Source organism: Nyctereutes procyonoides, unplaced genomic scaffold (genome assembly GCF_905146905.1).
Source record: "Nyctereutes procyonoides isolate TBG_1078 unplaced genomic scaffold, NYPRO_anot_genome, whole genome shotgun sequence".
In the NCBI taxonomy this organism is placed as follows: Eukaryota; Metazoa; Chordata; class Mammalia; order Carnivora; family Canidae; genus Nyctereutes; species Nyctereutes procyonoides.
This window is the reverse complement of record NW_026575146.1, coordinates 33,986,526-34,010,849: the sequence shown is the minus strand read 5'-3', so window position 1 is coordinate 34,010,849 and position 24,324 is coordinate 33,986,526. Positions and strand designations below refer to the sequence as shown.

The 24,324-nt window shown below is 36.0% G+C and overlaps 1 protein-coding gene across 1 annotated transcript in view; it reads right to left on the bottom strand.

The window, feature by feature from the left end:
- The window catches only part of LAMA2 (laminin subunit alpha 2), a 586,660-nt gene that overhangs the window by 321,763 nt on the left and 240,573 nt on the right, over positions 1–24,324 (bottom strand). Inside the window, exons 9-11 of the mRNA XM_055309905.1 lie at positions 22,835–23,013; positions 17,977–18,076; positions 10,821–10,981 (exon numbers count right to left, since the gene is read on the bottom strand). Coding sequence (XP_055165880.1) covers positions 10,821–10,981; positions 17,977–18,076; positions 22,835–23,013 — 440 coding nt within the window. The remainder of the gene's footprint in view (positions 1–10,820; positions 10,982–17,976; positions 18,077–22,834; positions 23,014–24,324) is intronic.

Genomic DNA, 24,324 nt, shown 5'->3' with positions numbered 1-24,324 from the left:
GATGACTGTCAACAAAACTAATCAAACTAATTTCAGACCTATGGCAACAAATAAGTCTCAAAGCCCTGAAGTTGAGAGGACCTTCAGAAGAGTATACAGGCCGGAAAGATGAAACATCTCCATGATTATAACTTAGCTTACCCTGCTGAGGACACAACAGAGCTGTTCTGCAGAATGTGCTCTTATGGTCTTGGTCTAATTCATCTACTTTTCATTTACTCTAATTTGAAAGGTTGTAATACCACTTTTCTGAGATTCAGACTGAGTAGATGATTTGCAATTTTTAGACATTAGTTACCTTCTCCTTATCTCTGTTTTAGCCTGGCAATATAACCTTGAGAAGATAGGATTAAATGATTTCAAGTCAATTAATTAATAACCTGAACCAACACATTAGAGTAGGAATTCTAGGGACTCTCAAGATGGATAAGTCAAGGTCTCTGTCTTTAAAAGTCGACATCTAGAGCTGGGTAAAATGATACATTTATAATCAACTCTAATGCAAGGTGGAGTTGGATCATGCATCTGAGAAATCATTCAACTGTGGGAATGCAGAGGAGGAGGGATCGATCCTGCTACGAAGGCTTGAGGTGACAAAGGTGGGATTTGACCTAAGTTTTGAAGCATGGTGTAAAAATGCAACCTGTTGGAGGAGATAAAATGAGAGACCCATGCTAGCAGAGATACTGGAAACAAGAAATAATCCAAAAAGTAGAAGATTCACTCATCATTTATTCTTTTACAACAGTCATACTGAATATTTGCTGTATGCGAGGGCCCGCACTTGGTACTTGGCTTCCGGCGTCTTGTTCTCACGTAATGAACTTTCGAGGCTACTCTGAGATAGGGATCTTTCTCTTAGGAGTCAGTAAATCATTGCCAGTTGTTCTACAGGAGGTAAATCAAAAGAACTGTGGTACTTGAGGCACTGAAGTTGGTGGGAACAGGTAAAATGTCTCAGAAATGGAAGACGCTGTTACAAAGAACTCTCTCATCACCATTCGGTGGAGGAAAGGGTTAATTCTAAAGGCTTGGCGTGTTCCAACACCACACATTCTAAACAGAAGGACCACCCCATGACCAGCTCCTGGGAGATCACCCATAAGCCCTTGTGCTTGATAAGAATTTTTGGATACCCGGGGCCGGGGGTCACAGCAGACAGTTTATGTTAACAACACCATCAACGGTGGATGTCTGGTTTTGTTCACCTACGACCCTAGGCCATATTTATCAGCTTACAATGCAATTTATGGTGAATGCCTACTTTTGTCTAGCTGGGGTCCAGTCAGGATGTATCAGTTCGATCTCTGGGGGAGCAGGAGACTGGTCAGTCATAAAAATGCTTCATACCTGCATGACTGACTTCCCAGTAAAAATCCTCACTTGCAAGACCTGGGTGAGTTTTCTTGGTTGGCAATATTTCACAAGGTATTGTCGCACACTGTTGCTGGGAGAAATAAATAGTTTTCTGTGTGATTCCACTGGGAGAGAGTAACTGGAAATCTGCACTTGGTCTCTTCTGGACTCGTTGGTCCCTATGCACCTTTGTCTTTGCTGATTTTAATCTATATTTTTTCACTGTGGTAAACCATTACTATGAGTACAACAACTTTTCAGAATTCTGTGAGTCCTTTAAGTGAATCACTGAAAATGAGTGTGGTCTCGGGAGGCCCCCAACACACCGTGGGAAAGATAATAGGATGTTCATACCTATAAAAACAGGTTACCCAAAGTGATAGCTTTGCTTTGTTTGTTGTGATAAATCTTCAAGCCAAAATAGCTTAGGCCTTTTTACAAGTCCTCAAGCTAATCCTATGCTCCATCTCTAGGCTCACTTCAGGCCCTTGATAAGTAGTGATCAATTTCTGTAAGATTTGCATAGCATGTCAGCTTCAGGCCACAACTTTAAGTTTCTAGACTCCTACTTATTTAGACTTGAATTTGCACCATATTTTTTCCTTTAGTGAGTGGTAGCTAGGTTCATTTGACTGAAAAAGTTCTTGTTTCTGATTGTTCTCAGGTTCTATGGTGGACTAATACTAAGCCAAAACTAAATAGCAAATAGTGGATATAGTGCCAACTCCTATATCTGTCCTCATGGCCTAAGTAAAAGGCCTTTCAAGGCTGACAGAAAGATGAATTGTGGAGAAAATCTTTTTAGGTCACCATAGCTCTGCTTTCTGGGCATGTCTCAACTTGTATAGAATCAATTAGTTAGAACAGGTTTTACTCCCCTTTTTCCTTTTCCAATCTCCCCTGACAGAGTATATCTAAGTGATTTCTTCTTTAAGGATTGTGTTTCCAAAGTTTTCTTTCAAGTGAAAATAGCCTCAAAAACAGTGAAAACATCATGGTTGGATATTTAATATATTTCAGAGTGGCACAATTCAAACACAGAGGCATAGTGTTCCAGGACTTAGACTGAACCTTCATAGAGACGAGTTCCCCACCTTCTAGCGGTTTGCTAATATATCCAATCGTGACAGCTCGGTTCCCAATTCTTTTTATGGGTTCCGAGGTACATAACTGCTTTTTCAAAACTTCTTAGTGGTTCATCAACAAGGCCATCCATAAAGTGGCTGTGATTATAGTCCCAATTCATTTCTGGAAGATCCCTTTGATATGAATGGTTCAGGACTCAAATTTTTGATTCTCAGATTGAGAGTAAATAATCTGCTTTACAGGTAAATTCCTTGAGCAATTTAATTTACTATGCTGTCAGTATCAAATTATTAACAAAAGCTCTCTACATTATCTTTCACTATTCCCTTATTTGCTATTATTATTCACCCATTCATCAAATGATTGGTGGTCTACTACATATACAGCATTATACGAGATGCCAGAGGGAATATAAAAATGTTCTGGAGGATTATGGCAAAGGAGGTAAGAGTGTGGACAAATAAGTGTACCGCAAGGCAGTCCTATGTTATGAGTCATGAGGCCATGCTAGGAGTCAGACACCAGATTCACCTCCAGAGTCCTCCATCCCTCTGAAGAAAAAATAAGACAGAAAAGTAAGACAGGTGTGAAAGGAACTGATCCTAAATACCTAATAATAATGGTGAGTTTGCAACATCCAGCCCGAATGGTATTTTAGTCATTAGGAGATTCCTCTCTCCTTTACCTATCATTCTATTACTTCTTTGTACTGATCAACTTCAGAAAGGGTTAACATATAATTCAGTATAATTTTTAAAGGTTGTTCTGTTTATTTAAACAAAATGGGATTCTAATCTGTTCTCTCTCAGCATTCAAATGAACAGCTCTTGTTAATCCAGTAATTTTAAGATTTTATTTATTTAGAACCTAATAGAGTTCATTTTTTTTGTAATTCACAAATTTATAGATCATTTTTACACCTAAGCCCATGATATGAGCAATTTCTGGAATGCTCCCGGCTTCCACTCTAGAGATTAATATTCCCTTATATCATCATATTTTCCAAAAACCAAATATTCCACCTTCTTGATTTCTAAACCATTATTCTAGTTGGTTATATTAAAATAACTAAATAGCAACTAATACTAGTCAATTATTTTTCTACTGGTAAATAATCCCTGTAATAAACATCTTTATTCTTACATATGCTGATGATAAACTGTGCCTCTTCACTTTGGACCAGAGCTTCTCAGACTAGTTTTTATTATCGAGCCCCTAAGGAGCCTACTTCATTATTTTTTTTCATAATCACCCCACCATGAAATCTTCATTCCACAAATATACTCTATGTACAGATGCACTGTGTGAATATGTTTGCCATATACATAAAACGAAAATGGTACTTTCACCCCTCTTAGAACCAATTTTCATCCCCTTAGGGAGAAATGCATGCTTTAGACATATTTCTATTGAACATATTTAGCTGAGTAGATAAGTAGATATGTTGTGGCCCAACCTGCAAAATATGTATAATAACTGCCCCTTTTCCTTGGGAGTCTTTTCCTCTAAAAACAAAGCTGAATTAGAAAAGTCTTACTAGGCTATTTTTTCTTAAAGTCAGATACTGTTGGGTTGACACCAATTTTCTTTTTGCTAGAGTTTCCTGGGCACAGGCTCTCTCTAGAGAAATAGTCACAATCGTTTCCCTGTATCCATTCTCAGGAAGCCGCCTTCTTATAAATTAGGTACAACTTCGGCAGTACATGTTTAACTGTGATTGTTAGTCAACTGGGAATTCTATTGACAAAGCTACCCGGAGAATCTCCTGTGACATTTAAGTTATTTTTCGTGATAATTGCTCCAGGAATGTTGCAGTCAGGCTTGTTTTTTGGGGTGTTTGTAGTCAATTACAGAGTTTCCTCTGTTATGGCCTCCATTCTAATGCATCCAAGTATTAAAAGAAGTTAACAAAAGAAGGATAATTAGCTAATTAGCAGTATTTGTTTAGCGCTTACTCTTTAAATACACTGTTCCATGGCTAAGTAATAAGTAGTTGGTGGTTAGGAAGAGAGAGAGAAGAAAATTCGTTCTCACTTTGCACAGGTTTAGCTTTTAAGATGAAAAAATTGATTAATACAGTATTTTTCAACTGTAGCTATGGCAAGAGACAAATTCTGGTATGCGCTTTTCTTGCTAAAAAAAATTTACATCTGTAATTTAGATTCGTGATCAAGTATATAAATTGAATGCCTTTTGTAGAAATGCCCAGGGTTTGAGCCTACCAAGTTAATGAGGTGATCGTTCCTGTATATAAATGGAAAAAAAGGAAATACAAAACCAATAAAAATCTTAGCACACATCATGAAAATCCTATTAGAGGAAAAGAATGGAAACTTACTTCTACTTGTAAAAAGGAATATAAATAAACCGAAAAGATAATTACAGGTATTTATGGTTATCCCTTATACTTATACAAGGCTTCAATGTTTTAATTATACCCATTGAGAGTTAAGCAAGACAGATGTAATATCGTCATTCTATAGATTAAGAAATATGAATCAGCCAATTCAAGTGACTTTCCAATCTTCAAAATTGTTTCATTTTCTTTCTTCCTTCTTTTTTTATGTATGAGTCACTGTCAGTTTCTTATTGATCGATGAAGAAAATAAATAACAGAATCGAGATGGACATTAGATTGCAAGTTGTGAAAAGATCATAAAGAAAAAGACAAAAATGTTACAAGTGATTACAGCCAGGGAATTATTTCTATCAGGGGATCTAGGATCCCAGCTTTGCTAAGAAAGTGGAGATGAGCCTTGAAAACTGCCTGGCTAAGCAAAGGACCAGGGCCGAGTGAGGTTTTCCCACCCATCTAAATAGACTCTGAAATTCCAGAAAGAGCTTGGTGCCCCCAAGGAATGTAAGCCAGGCTGGAAGACAGGGACTGAAGCTCCAGAACATTCTGGGAAGATAACTCAAGGTCAGATCACAGAAGCTTGTGGGCCAGTAAGGACTTAATGGGAAGTGCAGTAAAAAATCCAAAGCAAAGCACGATGAAAATATACACTTTGATTTCTAATCTTTTACTTCACTATTTATCTTTCTATTATAAGACTCTGATAAAATAAAAGCACATGTTCCAACCTAGATCAAGGTCAGTTTATATTATGTATCAGAGTCTGCAATCCAACGGATTTTGAATGGATAACATGACACCGAACTTCAAAAGAGCCAATGTCTAGCATGTGGTATTTAAAATAAATACCAAGAGTCCGAACAGCATTGACATTCAACTGACTTACATTCATCTGAGAATGCTTGCCTCTTGTAATTCACAAGAAGATAGAGGAACTTCAAAAATTTTAATAATGCATAAGAATTAGTAAGTATTTCCGTGTCTTGAGCTAGCCCTGTTTCCATATTTCAAATATAATGAGGATGATATGCATCAATATCATTGTCTAAACAAGGATATAACAGGAAATCTATGTGTAAAATTGATGATAGTTGTTGACACATATTAATTTCATTTACCTCTTTTCAAATCAGGAAATCTTTTTTCCCCCTTTGATTAAAGAAATTTTAAATTAGGAATTCTTTTAAAGTACCAGAAAAGTACATATGACAATTATTCATTATCCGTAACCTAGAGGTTAAAAAACATTAACATTTTTCCATGTGTGCATCAGATATATTTTTAAAGGAATACTTAGGCACATTTGAATCTCATTTCACTTCTATGCTAGCCCCTTCTCCTTTTCTCTAGTTAACTACTCTTCTGAAATTAGTACATATCACATCAGTCCATGTATTTAAACATTTCTAATTTATATGCGTATCCACAAAATATAAAATTGTTTTATTATGTCTTACAACTTTACACAAATGATAGCATCGTGATGTTGGTTTTCCTCACCTCGCCTGAAGTCTCTGAAATTTATCAATGTTTAGACATGTGGATCTATTTCAGTCACTAAACTGTTTCTTGTATCAGATTTTATGAATATATTACACTTCATTTTTCTTACTTATGGATATTTCGATGTTTTCTAATTTTTATCATAACAAGTAGGTACATGTTGAACATCTTTTATTGGCTTCTTTCTACAAATTGTGCAAGTTCCTTAAGCATGAATGTCTAGACGTGCAGTAGCTGACTCACAGGACTCGGTTATCTTAATGATGCTAGATGCCTTCCGAAGGCAAGCATCCGAAGGGCCTACTTCTAATTTACCCAAATGACAGCAGTGGTAAGCATTGCCATTTCTCCAGATTTTCACCTGGATTTGATATTATGTGCTATCTTCCCATATAAAATTTTATCTTATGTTCTTTAATAAGCTTCTTAAAAAGCATCTCCATTTAAAAATATCTGTTTCTACGTATTATACAGTTTTTGTTGCTATTCTGAATATTGTCCTTACATTTTCTAATTGGTGAGCACTGATATATAGGAATGCAATATATTGCTTTTTATAGGCTGATACTTGCATTCTCTAAGCCAGAGAACTCTCATCTGCTTTCAATATTCTTCTCGCTCAAGTTTTCAATGCAGTTGGACTGAGAGTGGTAAGCTCACACAGTGATCGGATATTTGTCTTTAGAACCTATGATACATATTTGTCTCTAGAACATTTGATATGATATATACAATAAAAATATATCTAATACATTTAACATTTTTTTCTCTCAATCTGAACTAGCTCCAAGTTTTCTACTAGGAGCTTTGGTGGCGGGATTTCTTTTTTATCTTCTTCAAACTGAAAATATTTAATTTTCTTTAATTCTTGACAACTCTTCTCTCCATCATTTTTCGATATTCTTTCTCGCCTATTTCACTTAGTCTCTTCTTTGGTGACTACTTTTACTTATGTTGAATTTTATCCTTCTATTAGGCATGCCACTTAGCATCTCATGTTGTCATTTCTTTACCTCCCTATGTCAATTTATAGGTAATTGCCTCAGGTCTGCCTTTCTAATTCTCTATTAAGCAGTTTCTAAACTTTTGCTCAGCCCACTCCCTGAATTTTAAATTTCAACTACATACAATTTTTATTTCTAGAAGTAAATGATATTGACTTCTTTTCCAAAGCTTCTTATTTTACTATAGTGCCCTATTTTGTACTGTTTTTTCCTATTCTTTTATCTTCAAATTAGATTTTTATGATTATACAGTTTTACATATTTTAATGATTAATATGATAAAATACACTTATGTGCTTTTATGTTTATACAAATTCTTTCAGACTATCCTATTCTTCTAGTTTTTAGTGAACAAACATCCTGACTTCTGTGGCTTCCGATTTTGTTTTGTAGGTATCATCCTTTTGTGCAGTGTACTACTTTGCGGTGAGCTCATCATCAGGTGAGGATACACTTTCTTTCCTGTGGGAATGCCACTTGCCTGACTTGTTGAAGAATTCTCACATAAAGGGAGGATAAAACTGACCCCATTCCCAGGTGGACACAGGACTGGGTATTTGCTTCCTCGCTACACACTAATTTTTTCCCCACCAAGAGCCCAAAAGGAAAAAGAAAGTTACTGTTGCCACTGCCAGCTTACAGGTGGAATCTTCTAGTGCCTGTTTCACTGTCAGAGGACAATTCTAGAGTCCAAGCATAAGGGAATTCGGTTTTAATTTCCTTCCATGAGTCCAAACCCTAATGTCAAGTTCTAGAGAGGCCATTAAATCTCCCAGCGTTTACCTACATTTTTGGGTTAAGACCAGCCTCCCACTCCCCCCACCCCATGATCTTTGTTGTTCAGCTTTGCTTGGGCTTATGATTAACTTAGATTTCCCTCTTGGGTCTGACATCTAAAAATTTCCCTCTCTTCCCTGAATCAACATATTACACATTTATTTACTTCATTTCATCCAGCACACTTGCATTTGAACGTGACAGAGGGGTGTCCATTTTTCCAAGTATATTTTACCAGAACGTCACCTATTTAAAATTTACGATAGAAATATATTTAGATCCAAGACTTCATAACCAAGTGATTTCTTAAAGTGTCTACATACTTCAGTAAGGATGGTATTTCTTCCCAATGACAATTATTTTAAAAAATTAATAGTATAACCGAATAAATGTGCACGTGTTTACTGGTTAATATGCATTTTGGAAATGAGCACTTAAATCATTTTATTTGAAATTAAGTCTCCAGTATCTCAGCCGCTCAATGAAGTATTGTTAAATACCATTTTGATAGATCCATATGGTTTCAAATAACCACTTGACACACCTGTATCAAATTGTGCTCTTGTAAAATGGAATGACCGACCACATTTCTTCAACATTAATAAATGCCTGTTCAGTATTTAAATTGTATGCATATTTTGTTGGAACACTGGGTATTTATTATTCTTATTAACAAGCGGCTATTGGTACTTAATTATAGTACGTTACATGCATGCATATTGTGATACAGTTCATTTGCTATACACATATAATTAGTGATTTTTTTAAATTATGTAGATGTCTATTGAAATCTATTTTCTGCAAGTTTTTATCCACCACCCCCAAACAAGTTTTAGTTTCTAAAGGCTTGTAGTCATCTATTTAAAACATCACACAATTGAAGGGGCAACTCTTTTAATGATGCTACTTAATTATTCTTTCATGATTTCTTAATTGCTGTTTATTGTGTTTTAATGGTCTGTGTAGAGCTTCAAGTGTCTTTATAGGAGGCATGTTTCTTAACTAGGAGGGCAATCACTCCGTACTAGATGGAGGCAGTTGGAGAGCCTGCAGAGGACAGGCACTAGCTCACGGAGCTTTCGCTGGCTCAGCGTTCTGCTAGTGGCTTAGCTCTCTCCTTCCAGCCTTTCTCTCTACATTTACCAACGAAGGAAACAAAGTGAGGCCTGCATCCCTCACTCTCTTGTCACTCTTCCTTGCAAATACCAGACCTCTCCAGTGTATGAACGGTATGTGTATATGAACACATTCCCCGTCTTTTTTCCAGTTTGCTTTCCTGTATTCTAGAGACTGGGAAGATTTCTCTTCCATTTTAAGCTCAGCTTTTCCCGTCCTTTACCTGAACAAGTGATGAAAGCTAAAGATTTCTGTGGAGTTTTGTTAAAGAAATAAAATGCACACAAGCTACATTTTGGTAAATATTAGAGAAGATGAACAAAGCCCGTAGGATTGTCCAAAAAGACACACAGGATGGATGAAGAGCTGAGGTTTCCTTAAACAAGCAGTCACCTAGAGACTGTTGCACAGTCTTGGTCTACACTATGGCTATTTGTCATTTCAAATAATATTGGAATAAAGTGTACTACCACCTAGAAAGTTTACTATATTCCAGGACATGACAACTTTTACTGTAGATCATGGACTTTCTGCCACTTAACACAAACAGGAGTTGTATAGTTTCAGTAGTCAAAAAAAAAGCCCCTAAATTACCCATGGTGTAACATACACCTATTTTGCAACTATTATGATATTTAACTTATTATTTCAGAGTTTCCTGTCCCAACAAATATATACATCACATCCGCACTAATACTTGTGTTATACTTTAATGTTTGTATGCACAGACACACATATAATAAACGTAAGCATGCAATTTATAGCTTCCTAGGTAAGACTAATGAATTAATAAAGGTTCTGAATAAGGTTTCAACTGTGACTGAGAACAAAGAAAAAATATGTAACATTCATTTTTATATCAGTATGGCATTCTAACTTTTCCAATGGATTGATCATTCTCTCAACTAATATTGATGAAACGCTTAATCCCAATGTCATGGAATTGATTAATATAGCTAAAGGAAATCAGTTCTATCATTTTAGACTTGTGCATGCCTCTGTTTCCTCTACGTGCATAAGCTGTAGGTGTAATGCATCCCCTGGTATTAGCCGAGTATGCACAACAAATAAAGTCGTATATCTGAAAGTACTCTTAGGAGGAAATAGTGAGGCTTTAATCAATTCCACTAGGGCTTCTTACATTTTTTGGTAATAAAACAAAAGACTGTGAATACAGTATTTTCAGACAATCCGGGTCTAAACTTCAGAAGATTATTTAAAAATCCAGAATGTAACCCCGGGTAGAATTATTTTCAGAGTTAGATACAAAGCTATGGTAGATTTGAGTGTATAGTAGCCTTAAAGGGTTGCTATTTGTAATGCTGTATATTTTTAAATTAACAGACTAGACAGGTAATGGGAGAAGAGGGGTTTTCACTCTAAAATGACACATATTCTTGGGGTGACCTGTCCTTCTTGAGTTTGTAGACTTTCACACAAATGGGAGACATTTTACAGCAGTGAACCTGGTTGTAGGAGTTATAGGAGTGGTCAATGTAGAAGAGATGGTGGATATTCACAGGAGAAGTTGCTACAATTTGCTTAATGCCAACAGACAAAACAGAACAGAAAAGCAAAGGAAAATGTCTTGACAGTGGGCTTTACCGGTATATACGACATACCTTGCAGTTACAAGGTCCGAAACAAGGGTCCTCATTTGTGCTCCCGGCACCACTGCAGTTACAGGGTTTGCAGTCTGGGTAGCCAGTGTAGCCCCTGGCACATCGGTCACAGCTCACGCCTCTGAAGCCAGGTTTGCAATGACAAGACCCAGGCGCCAATCCTAAGAGAAGACAAGCCACATATCAACAATTTGAAAACAAATATAAACTGTAGCTCCTAAGGTTCTCGTTACAGCAACGTTTAAAAGTCTATTTTGACACAAAAATTGATTCACATATGTCAACAAAGAAAAGTTAAAACCACAGGGTACAGGTTTCATTAGAAGCTGGCTACCAGTTGCTAAGACAGCATCCTTTAGGTATCTCTAAAAATACTCAGAATGAAAAGAAGAAAGATAAAAATCTCGAAGCATCTACCAAAACTGAGGCTACAGAAAAACTGTCACAATGATCAAAGACTGATTTCCACAACTGACTGATGACACTCAAAGAATAAGCAGTGACCTGTGATAACCTGCTGCTTCGTAACTCGGCCTATCACAAGATGGAAAAGTGCCTGGGGAGTAAAAATATACTCTTGACCCCAAAATTAAACAACAATCACTAAGTCCGACATCACTGATTACAACAACAGAAAGACTGAGAGTTCGTGAAAATAGACATTTTGGGGTAAGACATAGAGGAAAATGAAAGCAGTTTACATTTCTTTTTCTTCTTTAATAGAGAAATGCAAAAGACAATTTCTATTTGATTAGAAAAATGGAAACAGATGAATAAATAAATACAGGTTATTGACTTTCAGAATCTGGAAAAATACAAGAGGAAATCAGTAAAATACAGTCCACTCAAAGAAAGAAAAGGAGGGGACAAACAAGCACAGAAACATTAGAAGGGGAAGGCCCACAGCAGAAGGAGAGGAAGGCTGTCAAACCCATAGGCTAGTCACATGTAAATGAGCTCATGGTCTTACTACTTCTGTTAAAACCATGGGCATGTAATGCTCAGAAGACAGATGCAAAATGATAAGAAATATTAAAAAAAAAGAATGTAAATCTACATCAGGAGAACAGAGTTGTAGTATTAGGAATGGTCAAAGTAGAATCCAATTAAAATAGATTCATAAGGGGGTGGCTTAGTCTGGGAAGCATCTGCCTTTGACTGGATCAAGATCCTGGGGTCTGGGGTTGAGCCCCCAGGGCAAGCTCCTTGCTGAGCAGGGAGTAGGCTTCTCTGCTCTCCCCTTCTCTGTCTCTCAAATAATATATAAAATCTTAAAAAAAAAAAAAAGGTTCACTAGGACAAGACCTCATTTTACACTGATGACAATAGAAAACACGATTTATTATGTCTGTACTCCACAAAAGCATTAATTTTAAGTACAAAAACATATAAACAACAAAAGATTTGGGGGCTCAAAAGGAAACTGGCCAAAAGTCAGTGGCTGAGAATGACATTAACATACCCACTTCAAATATTTGTAGACGAATCAGCAAAAAAAGACATAGAAAAATGTGAATCATCAACTATTGCTGAATTACACATTATATTGTATAATACTATCTATGGTAGCTCATCATTAATTTATAAAAATGTTCAATTTCTCAAAGCAGAAATGATTTGTCTTGTTTTCTTAACATAAATTGCTACTTCTATATTTGTAACAAATGTCATACTAAATTAAGATTGAAGTAATTCTAAATATCAAACATGTTAATAGAATCATACAAAATTCCATCATCCTCAAAATTAATAAATAAGCAGTTCTTCTTATAACTCTTGGGTAAAAGAAAAAATCAAGATTTCAATTGTAATTAAATAGTTTTCTAAGTAGAACATAACAGCAGTGAGAAAGGAACTTAGCAATGTCTATGGGATGTAGAAAGAAAACGTAGCCCAAAGTAGAATTTCAAGCTTAAATACATTTAAAAAAATGTAAATAAATTTTGGGAGCCTCTGACTGGGTGGCTCAGCGGTTGAGTATCTGCCTTGAGCTCAGGTTGTGACCCCGGGATCACAGTCCCACATTGGGCTCCCCGCAGGGAGCCTGTGTCCCCCTGTGCCTGTGTCTCTGCCTCTCTCTGTGTGTCTCTCATGAATAAATAAAATCTTTAAAAAAAAAAGAATAAATAAAATATTCACAAAATTTTAAAAAGATTTTTTAAGGTTTTATTTATCCATGACACACAGAGAGAGACAGAGACAGAGAGAGAGAGAGAGAGAGAGAGAGAGAGAGAGAGGCAGAGACGCAGGCAGAGGGAGAAGCAGGCTCCATGCAGGGAGCCCGATGTGGGACTCTATCCCAGGTCTCCAGGATCAAGCCCTGGGCTGAAGGCGGCACTAAACTGCTAAGCCACCCGGGCTGCCCTAAAAAATTTAAATTTTAATTCATGCAATTGTAAAAAAAAAAAAAAAAGAAAAGAAAAAAGAAAAACCAAAACAAATACCACAGGAAAGAAAGAAGATTTCAATAATAAACAAAAAGATAATAAGGCAAAGAGAACCATAAAGATAATCAAAGATATTAAAAATGCACATATGATCAAAGATTACCACAAAAATGTCATAGTGTCAGTAGTTTCACAGTGTGTTCAAAACTTGAAACTCTTCCGGAGTGTCTAAAACATGGAGAGCTATGTAGTTTAGTGTATGAAGCTAGTAAAAACTTGGTATCAAAATCGAAGAAATATAACCCCTAATAAAAGTGATAACAGGGATCCCTGGGTGGTTCAGTGGTTGAGCATCTGCCTTTGGCTCAGGGCGTGATCCTGGAGTCCCGGGATCGGGATGGAGTCCCGCATTGGGCTCCCAGCATGCAGCCTGCTTCTCCCTCTGCCTGTGTCTCTGTGTCTCTCATGAGTAAATAAATAAAATCTTTAAAGAAGCTGTGATAACAGCTAACAAATAGCACTTATTTTATGCTAGGCATTATGCTTAGCACTATATACGACACATGGGTTAATTACGCCCAAAACCTCAACATGAAGTAGACACTAGTATGTTTCTCTTTTTACAGATGAGGAAACTAAGCACAGAGACATTAATTTATTTGCCAAGACAGCACAGCTGGCAGATGTCCTAGCCAAAACCAATTTAGCGTATGAATTTAGATAAGAAGATTCTAAATATAATACACACCAAACTGAATCTTAAAGTATATTTAAAGGATCTTCCGTGATGACAAGAAGATTTTATTCTGATAATTTATTTTATTCTGATAATTTAAATATTGTTTAATATTAAGAAATTCACTTTTTATCATATTATATTCATAAGTCAAATGGAAAATAAATCTGAAAATTTCACTAAAGGTTGAAAAAGCAGTCCAAGAAATTTACATTTACTTCTCATGTTAAAATCCCCAGACATGGAGACTAAGTGTAGATGTATTCCATACAACAGCCATGTCTGTCTTAACATTTATTAATGTTGTGTATAATGTTGTAATATCGTAAACTAGATGTCAAAAGACCCCTCTTGGTCAGAACAATTGATGACACAGTATAAAGTTAGAGACAGATAGACAGACAGGATGGTTGTGCTGGTTTAAAATAAGGAAACTCCTTGAAGACGAGAAACCACAATTTTAAAAAAAAGAGAGAAGAGATTCTAAAGAAATAAGCTAGCCCTTAACCGGTATCTTTCCTGGAGGTGATTGACTAACTATACTAGAACACAGAGCACAGTTTTATGGATCAAAAGACAAATTTTAGGTATTACTCAAGCTGGGAGATCATACCAGAGATTATATATATTTAAGGATCCTGGAAGGATAAACTAGGAAATACACACATACATGCACACACATACGCATGCACATACACACACATACACACACAATCATGGAACACACAAGCAAAGAAGAACCCAATGAGTTAGTTAGAAAAATCAAACCTCAAAATTAGGTTCATATTGGTAACAAAGGGTGCTACTAACAGATACAGAATATAAAATAAATATACTTAAGATCTTTAAAGAAAAAATTGTATTAAATATAGACCTATTTATTTATTTATTTAAGATTTTATTTATTTATTCATGAGAAACACACAGAGAGAGGCAGAGAAACAGGCAGAGGGAGAAGCAGGCTCCCTGCAGGGAGCCCGATGAGGGACTCGATCCCAGGACCCCGGGGTCACGTCCTGAGCCAAAGGCAGATGCTCCACCACTGAGCCACCCAGGTGTCCCAATATAGATCGATTTAAAAGAGACTAGTGGAAAAACACAATACAGCTAGAAACTCCTTTTATAAAATATACCAAATAAATTCCACACTGATTGAAGAATTAAGTATCAAAAAATGAAATAATAAAAATTAAGAAAATGAACACACTTGTCTGATCTTGGGAAAGATAAGAGTTTTAGAATTCTAAAGGCATATAAGACATTCAACTAAAATATTCATATATAATAATCTTGGCATAATGTCTTTATTACAGCTAAAGAAGTTTTCTGAGTTGTATTGGTGATTACATAAAAATTTTTAAAGTTTCACATGTAAAAACATCTGAACAATAGTGAGACACAAAATCTGGAAGGTTTATAACAAATATAAACATAGGGTTATTGTTTTTGGTATTTAAAGAGCTCTTACAAATCTGTGAGGGGAAAACCCATCTTATACCAAAAGTAATCAGTTTTCTGATAATCACATTAATACCATAGAATACTGTTTCCCACTATCTGGTCACCCATACTTATAAGTCTAAAGCATTGGACCATAACTTAGACTCTTCCCTAAGAAATCATCAGGCTAAACATGAAGATAAAAATGTATCATGGGAATGTGTCTGATTTTGTAACTCAGGTCTATACTGAGTAATGTATATCTAATTATAATATTACAAATTTTGATCACTGCATTTCAATTTTAAAATTAGAAGAATTGGATCTCAAACTAAATATAACTGTACATTCTTTGAAAAGATAAGGATATAATTGATAGATATTGCCGAGTGGGTTGGAAGATCAGTGGAGAGTATAGGGATGGTTTTTTTCCTAATTTGCATATATTAGGATCTCAAAAGATGAGTCTGAATTTAATGGATAATGAAATAATGACTTAAAGGTTTTATTTAACATGATAAAGACACCACACATGAGAAAAATGTCTGAATAGAAGAGAAGGAAGGAGGAGGTGTGAATGAAACATTTGTCTTTTAAGATGGAATCAGTTGGCAATATTTAATGGTGATGAAAGTACTAAAAATATTATTTAGATATTGTCTGGAAGATAAGTTTTTCCAGAACTTAACAGAAGAAATGGCTCAATGTGATTAAATTTGGAAATGAGATTGGGGGGAAGAATAAGTTGAAGAGGACACTATTGCTATTTATTTTATTCTCTTCGCTATTGTTAAAATTTTATTTTTATTATGTATGGTTTTCATAATGATTAAAAAACATTTATACATAAATGTCTTCACTAAAGCACTGCTTACAATAATCAAAATTAGAAACAATTTTAACAGCTATATGAAGTTGAGTGGGTAAGGAAATTATGGTATATCCACATAATGATGTAAAATTCAGGTTGCTAAAACCAGATTTCCGAGAAACTCTCAATGGTTAGGGGTTAGGGGAAAAACTCATTACGTGACGTTAACACAAACATGTTAATAAGAGTATTTATGATGGATTACTGCTGCATTGTATGCTTCTTTTTCTACTTTTCAATATTTTATCACTTTTTCAAAAATAACATACTTCTTAAAAAAGTACAAAAAATAAAAAGTACAGAAAAACTTTAAACGACATCATTGAAAAATAACATGATTTAGCTGTTACTACAAAAAGATAACAGGCCATACAGTGAAAAATGACCTCAACAATTCACCATTTGAGATTTGAAATAATCGAAGTTTTAATCACTTAAGATTTAAGACTCTAGGGTTTGCGTTGATAATCTTAGAGTCTTATAAAGAAAGCAGGTAAGCTAAACCGTGCCAAAGAAACACTGCCAGTGTTTTAACTGGAAAGGGACTGGAGGAAAAACCCTATCTTGTAGCCATGATTTATTTTAGTCTTTCCTAAGAGAAGCAGCCTTTCTCAGCGATGTAAAGAAACGGTTTCAGATGTGTCCTAATGTTCTACTTAACTTTGGCAAGCAACTCTCCTGGAAGTCGCTCCTAACCATTTTACTTCAAGGAGTCATTTTGGCATTTGATTCTTCAATGTTTGGAGTTCATCGTGAATTTCCATCCTCAGAGAAAGTATTTGGCTCAAATAACTGTCAGCTTCTTTCCCTTCGTGAACTCATGACTAAGACCTATTTTTAGTCCTATATGTACACGTTTTGCTTTCTACACTATTGACTACATCTCCGTGTGTGTTATCTGTTCTCTCCTCCCACTGCAGCCCACACATCCCTCCGTGAATGCTGTCTTTTCATGCTAGAAACTATAGAAACTACGAAAAACAATTCAGAGACACCTGGATGGTTCAGCGGTTGAGCATCTGCCTTTGGCTCAGGGCATGACCCCAGGTCCCAGGATCAAGTCCCACATAGGGTTCCCCACAGGGAGTCTGCTTCTCCCTCTGCCTGTGTCCAGCCTCTTTCTGTGTGTCTCATGAATAAATACAATCTCAAAAAAATTTCAGTAGATAAGACATTAAAAAATTATGTACAGCACAGATTTCTGATTGACCAGAAGACGTATATGCATAGATACGTTAATATGCATATGTGAATATACATATATACGTATATAACGTGCAATAAATTATTCAACTCTTTTTGCTTTTATTTTTTTATTATTATTTTTTAAATTTATTTATGATAGCTACAGAGAGACAGAGAGAGAGGCAGAGACACAGGCAGAGGGAGAAGCAGGCTCCATGCACCGGGAGCCCGACGTGGGATTCGATTCCGGGTCTCCAGGATCGCGCCCTGGGCCAAAGGCAGGCGCCAAACCGCTGCGCCACCCACGGATCCCCTCTTTTTGCTTTTAAAGCATTATAATTAATTAATAGTAATTGATTTACAGGAAAATAACGATTGAGATGAATAAAACACTGTTTCCTGGAGGGAACATGGATAGATATAAGAATAAAATTATTACGTGAATGAAATTTACTGCAAAATGTCACCCTAAAATAATCCTATCTGGCTTTTAGTTGTCCTTTCATCAAAACAACAGCTCCTTGCTATTGCTCTCACCTCGTCGAGCACGTTTTTCATCCTTCACACAGACTTCATTTAAGGAACCAACTGGATCACAATGGCATGGCTGGCATGGTCTTGGATAACTTGGAGATACCTAACAAGCATATTAAAAGACTTTTAGTCAAATGTAATAAGAACATCAATATTTTTCAATTTGGCAAACTTGTAAGGACAAAATAAATTTAACAATGCATAGTAATAAATTATATTGAGAAAATATATAGGAAATTATCTTTAATACATATTCACAAATTCTGAAATCCTTTTCTTCTAAATAGATACACAGATGTAAAGAAGGCCAACAAACTTCTTTATTTGCTGCCTATATTCAGCAGTTACCAGCATTTTGCCATAAAAGCTCCATCATTTTTCATTCTTTGTTGAAGTTTAAAGAAAATTGCAAAGTATTTTAATTCTTACACATTTCAGTATGCATCTTTTACAATCACAGTATCATTATAATGAACAAAAATAATATTTACTTGATAGTCTCTAATATACATTCTCCAATAAAATCCTTTTGATTATTTTTGTGTATTTGTGTGTTTCTTTACTTATCATTCAAAATTAGTAATTTCCCTCAAATTTATTTTTAGGAGGTTTTTTTCACGTTGATCCTGATGTGACTAATTAATTAGAAATTTATATTTGGTGCTGGGAAAAAAAGAATATAGTAAGTATGTAAATTATTTTTTCTTTTTTTTTGTATATTTTTTTATTGGAGTTTGATTTGCCAACATTAGTATAACACCCAATGCTCATCCTGTCAAGGACCCCCCTCTGTGCCCCTAAGTATGTAAATTAAACATTTGGCTTCCAGGAGAGGCAGCATCACCTGAGGGCAAACAATGTGGTCTCCACAATTAGGGAAATTAGTGAGTGCACATCTCTGGTGTGGCTGCTAACTGGCCATGTGGCCTCATGGAACTTATTTACTTCCTCCTGATATGAGGATATCAATAACAACTATAGTGATGCTATTAAACTAGAATTAAAAGGAATAACATATAAGGGATCTGATAAAATTCCTCAGATATATTAAAAACAAACAACTAATTTTAATGTTAAAATATTTTAATTAACCAAACCTAGGCTGTGACAATATGCTGTGATCACAACAGTTGTTTTCCAGATGCAATAGGATAAGAAGAAAAAAAACCATTTGCTTAGGATATACCTAAATACTGTGCACAGGCTCTCCCTCTGGATATATCTCTCCCTCTACATATAAATAAATCTATTCATATAAATTACATATATTTCCCCCATAAAATACAGCCATATATATGTATATATGCTTAATTTATAAATGGAATCTTGTTTACTAATATAAAAGTGTTATAACTAGAGAGTTATTACATGTCTGATAGACTATCAATCAACTATATTCACAGATGAGTTTTAAAATCATTGTTTAACATACATTTATTCATTCTCCATTATGAAGGAAGTACTGTGCACAGTACAGATGGGTAATGCCTGATGTCTGCCTTAAAAAAGCTTACAGAAATAACAGGCTTGAAAGACATTGATTAAATAGAATGTGCCAAGTGATAAAATAGACATAGAAACAGAGCATCAGGGCACAAAAGAGGAGGGAGTAATAACATAGCACAATGAAATCAAGGTTTCACAGAAGTGACATTTAGGCAGGAGCAGCAGCCAGTGAGCAGATATAGGTGCCGCGTTTGCCCTAGAAACAAACAGCAAGACATGAAAACAAAAAAACAAAAACCAAACAAAACCAAACAAAACAAAACAAAAAAAACAAAAACAACCTTCTGTGGACCAAAGACAAAAAATTTCTTCTAAATAAGATCTTGGCTGTAATAAATATGATTTGTGATTCCAAAGATGAGCTTGAGTAAATCAAAGCCAACTGATTCGTTATCTCTCTTTGCAGTAATCGGGGAAATCTGCCGGACTGCTGACCAGGAATCCTTCTAACATGAGATCCTACAAATATGTCAACTTTGCACAGGATTTTTAATTTTGTTAAAATAATTCAGATTCCTAATTAGTCCTCAGAATAAACACTGCAATATACATATATATATATATATATATATATATATATATATATATATATATGGATTCAGTTAATAAATCTCAAGTCAGATTTTAGGATGATAATTTTTAAGATATTGTAGAGATGTTATTTAGCTGAAAACTGAGCAAAGAAAATTTTCTTTCTATATCTTTATAAAAACGAAGTGGACTTCTGGGGCTCTTGGGTGGCTCTGTCGGTCAAGCGTCCAACTCTTAATTTCAGCTCAGGTCATGATCTCAGGGTCCTGCATAGGCTCCACGCTCAGCGGGGAGTCTGCTTCTCTCCCTCTCCCTCTGCTCCTTCCTCTGCTCATGTGCTCCCTCTCTCTCTCGAATAATCTTAAAAAGAAATGAAATGGACTGCTACTCAAATATTAGGCACTTGAGAGATCTGTTTTTTTACAGTTAGCATAATTATGTTTATAAATATTAAAACACCATAATCTAGGCTCTGAATCACTTAATTGATTTGTAATAAAAACATGAAGCTTCCAGGTTTGATAATGGCAGTGCCTTCTGTGGTCCAATGTACTCTCAGATAGCAATTATTAACTCTGGACAAAATACGAAAGTAAAATATTTAAGGGCTTGGGAAATTAATCAAAAGCAGATAGAACTTGGAAGAATCTTAAGTTTGAAAGAAAAAACTATACTAGCTGAGATCTATGTTCAGAGGTGGGGAGCATCAAATTCTACATGGCAAGACCTTTCAAATGCTTAACTGATCCCTTAATCATACGTCCAATCAGGAGACTCCAAGGAATCCAGTGGAGAGTAACAGCTGGAAAGTTCAACGACGTGAGTAGAGTTTTCAGGTCTGCCTATCATAAGTACACAGACACTGGAGTCGTCAACCAAGTCAGCGAGATTAGACAACCACCTTGAGCTGTCTGTTAATCTGCCCTAACATGGCATAAAGCAAGCCTCTAAATAATCTAGTTTAACACTAATACAACTAATAAAGGAACTTAGGTGTGGGATATAACGTCAATATTTGAAAATTCTGATAATATTAAACCATTTCAAATTATTATTTTACGATGATACATAAAATACTGAAAATTAGCAAAAGACATGCAAGATCTCTGTACAGAAAACACTCCTGTGAATAAATAAGGAACATATAAATAAGTGGAGAGACAGAGTATATTCATTGATCACAACTCTCAGTATTAGTTCTCTCCACATCTATATTTAGATTCTATACAACAGTCCCAACTAATATTTCTGTCGTTGACAAGGTCATTCTAAAATTTGTATGGGGATATAAAGAAACTATTATGTCCAAAACAATCTTCAAGAGGAAGAATAAAGTTAGTACACTTATATTTTTGAATTCTAGGCTTATTAAAGCTAAAGTGTGCTAAAGATAGTGTGCTCTTAATGCAAGGATGGGCAAATAAATCCATGGGACAGATGGGGGCTCCAGAAATTCACCCACAGGAGTTGACTTACATGATCAAACCACATGATTTGCAACAAATGTCTCAAAGCAATTTAAAGGAGAAAAATAAGTACTTAAAAAAAAAAAAGGTTCTGGAACAAGAAGTTAACCATGTAGATCTCAATCATTATTTTACACCACACTCAAAGGTTTGCTTGAGATGGGTCATAGATCTAAAATCTAAAATCATAATATTCCTAGAATTAAAAAAAATACATTGGCTTGAAGGGAAACTTCACAAGACAACATACAGGAATAGACAAGGAGCAGTTAAAATGAAAATTAAATCCAAAATGGGATCTGCTATAAATTTATAATAGAGGATCTGCAGTAACACCAAGCATTGATGGGAATGACTTAGCGATTGCCAAATACCCACTTGCCACATCTGCTGCACCCACTAGAATAGCTAATTTGAAAAGACAGTCAAATACAAATATTAGAAATGATATCAAAGAACCGGAACTCACATATTATTTGGTGAACATGTAAAATATTGTCATGAATTTGGCAAAATGTTGGCAGTTGCTTATAAAGTCAGACATATAAATATCCCATAAAACAAGTACTCTATCCTTAGATATTTATGCAAGCAAGGTAAATAAAACATGGCCACACAAACACTTACATAAAATATAAGTCTTCCTGTGGTCATGTTTTATTTAATATAAGCAGTGTTTTGTAGGAGCTAACCACAAACTGAAAATGACACAAATATCCAGCAACAAAATGGATTAAAAACTGCAGTATGTTCATGTAAAGGAATAGTACTCAGTAATTTATTTTATTTATTTTATTTTATTTATTTGAGAGAGAGAGAGAAAGAGAGAGAGTGCACAAGCAGAGAGAGCAGCAGAGGGAGAGGGAGAGGGAGAAGCAGACGCCCCGCTGAGCAGAGTGCCCGACACGGGGTTTAATCCCAGGACCCGGGATCATGACCTGAGCTGAAGGTAGAAGCTTGACTGACTCAGCCTCCCAGACGTCCCCTCAGTAATTTTTTTTATTTTAAAGAACTATGGATGCACACACCATGGATAACTCTTTAAATGTTACACTGAGTGAAAGAAGGAAAAATGCATTTTATGATTTCGTTTTACTAAGCGACAAAACGAATTTGAGTTTGCCACGGGGTGAGGACTGCCTGGAATGGGGCACAATAGAACTTTCTAGAGTGACAGGAATGTTTTACATCACATCCTCAAAGATTTATTCAGTTTCCATTTTGAAACATTCCTGGTCACCTCTTAGAATTTGCAGTCAAACTGTTTAGAGAATGTTTCAAAATTATTTTTCCATATCATACATCTCTGTAAGAAAAAGCCAAAAATAACGCTTCATGAAAGAAAAAGCATACTTTACCCCTTTGGGTCTGAAGAAACCATCAATGCATGTCTCACAGTTTATACCAGCAGTGTTTTGGGTGCAATTGATACACACACCCCCTCCAATGTACTTTCCATGTATATTTAAACTCAGATTTCTTCTGGCAACATTTTCATCATAATAGCATTCTTCAGCTTTCCCATGACAATTGCATGCTGCAGTAGGGAAAAATAAATTCATAAATATTAATTTTAGATTTCAGATATATTTAAAAATCATTTTCCGTTATATAATAGATTTCTTTATGAGAAATTATATTACATTAGTATATATACAAATAAAATCAGTACAAGAGTATCTAGTTGAAAAAATTAAAACCCATAAATTAAGCTATATCATATGAAATTGCCAATATTTGGCTGATTTTATCTTACAAAACTGAAATTTCCCATGGTTCAACCTATAATTTCCCATTATGACAAACAATAAATTATTGAACTACGGCAGTGAATGCTTACTATCTGGGGAATCTGCGGTGGATAATCATCATATATGGGAATCTCAATGTTAGATCCTATGGGTAAAAAAAGGACACTTAGGACATAGTTCCTTTTTTGTGATTTTGTGATAATAACTAAGACTTGTTTTTTTTTAATTGGCTATGTTTTCTGAGTGGTTTATATTTACTGCCACTGATTTTAATTCTCAAAATAGCGTTATGAGTTAGGGGCTCAGATTAACTGCTTTTCATCTCTCAGTGACCAAGACGAAGAGAAGTACAGTCATCACAGGAGGTAAGGGAATCAGTCTTGTCAACCCCAACTCTGGGGTCAGGTCCTGAGACTCCAGGGCCAATCCCGGCCAGTCCCTCCAGGTTCCATCCCATCAGAGACAGAAAGCCCATGAAGGCAAGGCTTCGGCCGGAATGAGAGCGGGTTGCTTAGAGGCTGAGCTCACAGCCTCGGCACCAGTGCTGGAGTGCTGGACACCCAGCAGTGGGCGGTGGGCGACGTGGGGAACTTCTCAATTTCTTGAAGGCTCGGTTTCTGTAAACACGGAGAGGTCAATAGTTCTCATCAGATGGGAACAGCTCAGAGCATTAAGTGAGAAAATGCAGGTGGAATCATTAGCATAACGCCTGGCAAAGGTGTTCTAACTGGGTTTTCCTCGCCTTCCTACCTTGATCCTCCTGGTCTCCCTGCCCCCTTACCCACCCCCCACCCCCCCGCCTCGACTCATGGCCCGTGGTGGGAGGTTGGAGCCGTGACAAAGTTGCTCCCCCAGGAAGAGTCAGGTAGGGCTTCAAAGAGATGGGTAGTCTTCTTCCAGGGGGGGCTAGGGAGCAGGGTGCACGGCATGGCGTCTCCGCCCAGAGACTTTCCTAGATGTTGTCGCGTGGAGAGGCAGGTGTGCGTGGACAGGGGCTCGGGTGTGGGGGGTGCAGCTGAGGCTCCCCCCAAAGGGAAACACGTGCATGCTGTTCCGAACTCTCTCCAAGTTTTCCTAACAGTAGGCAGCACAGCTCT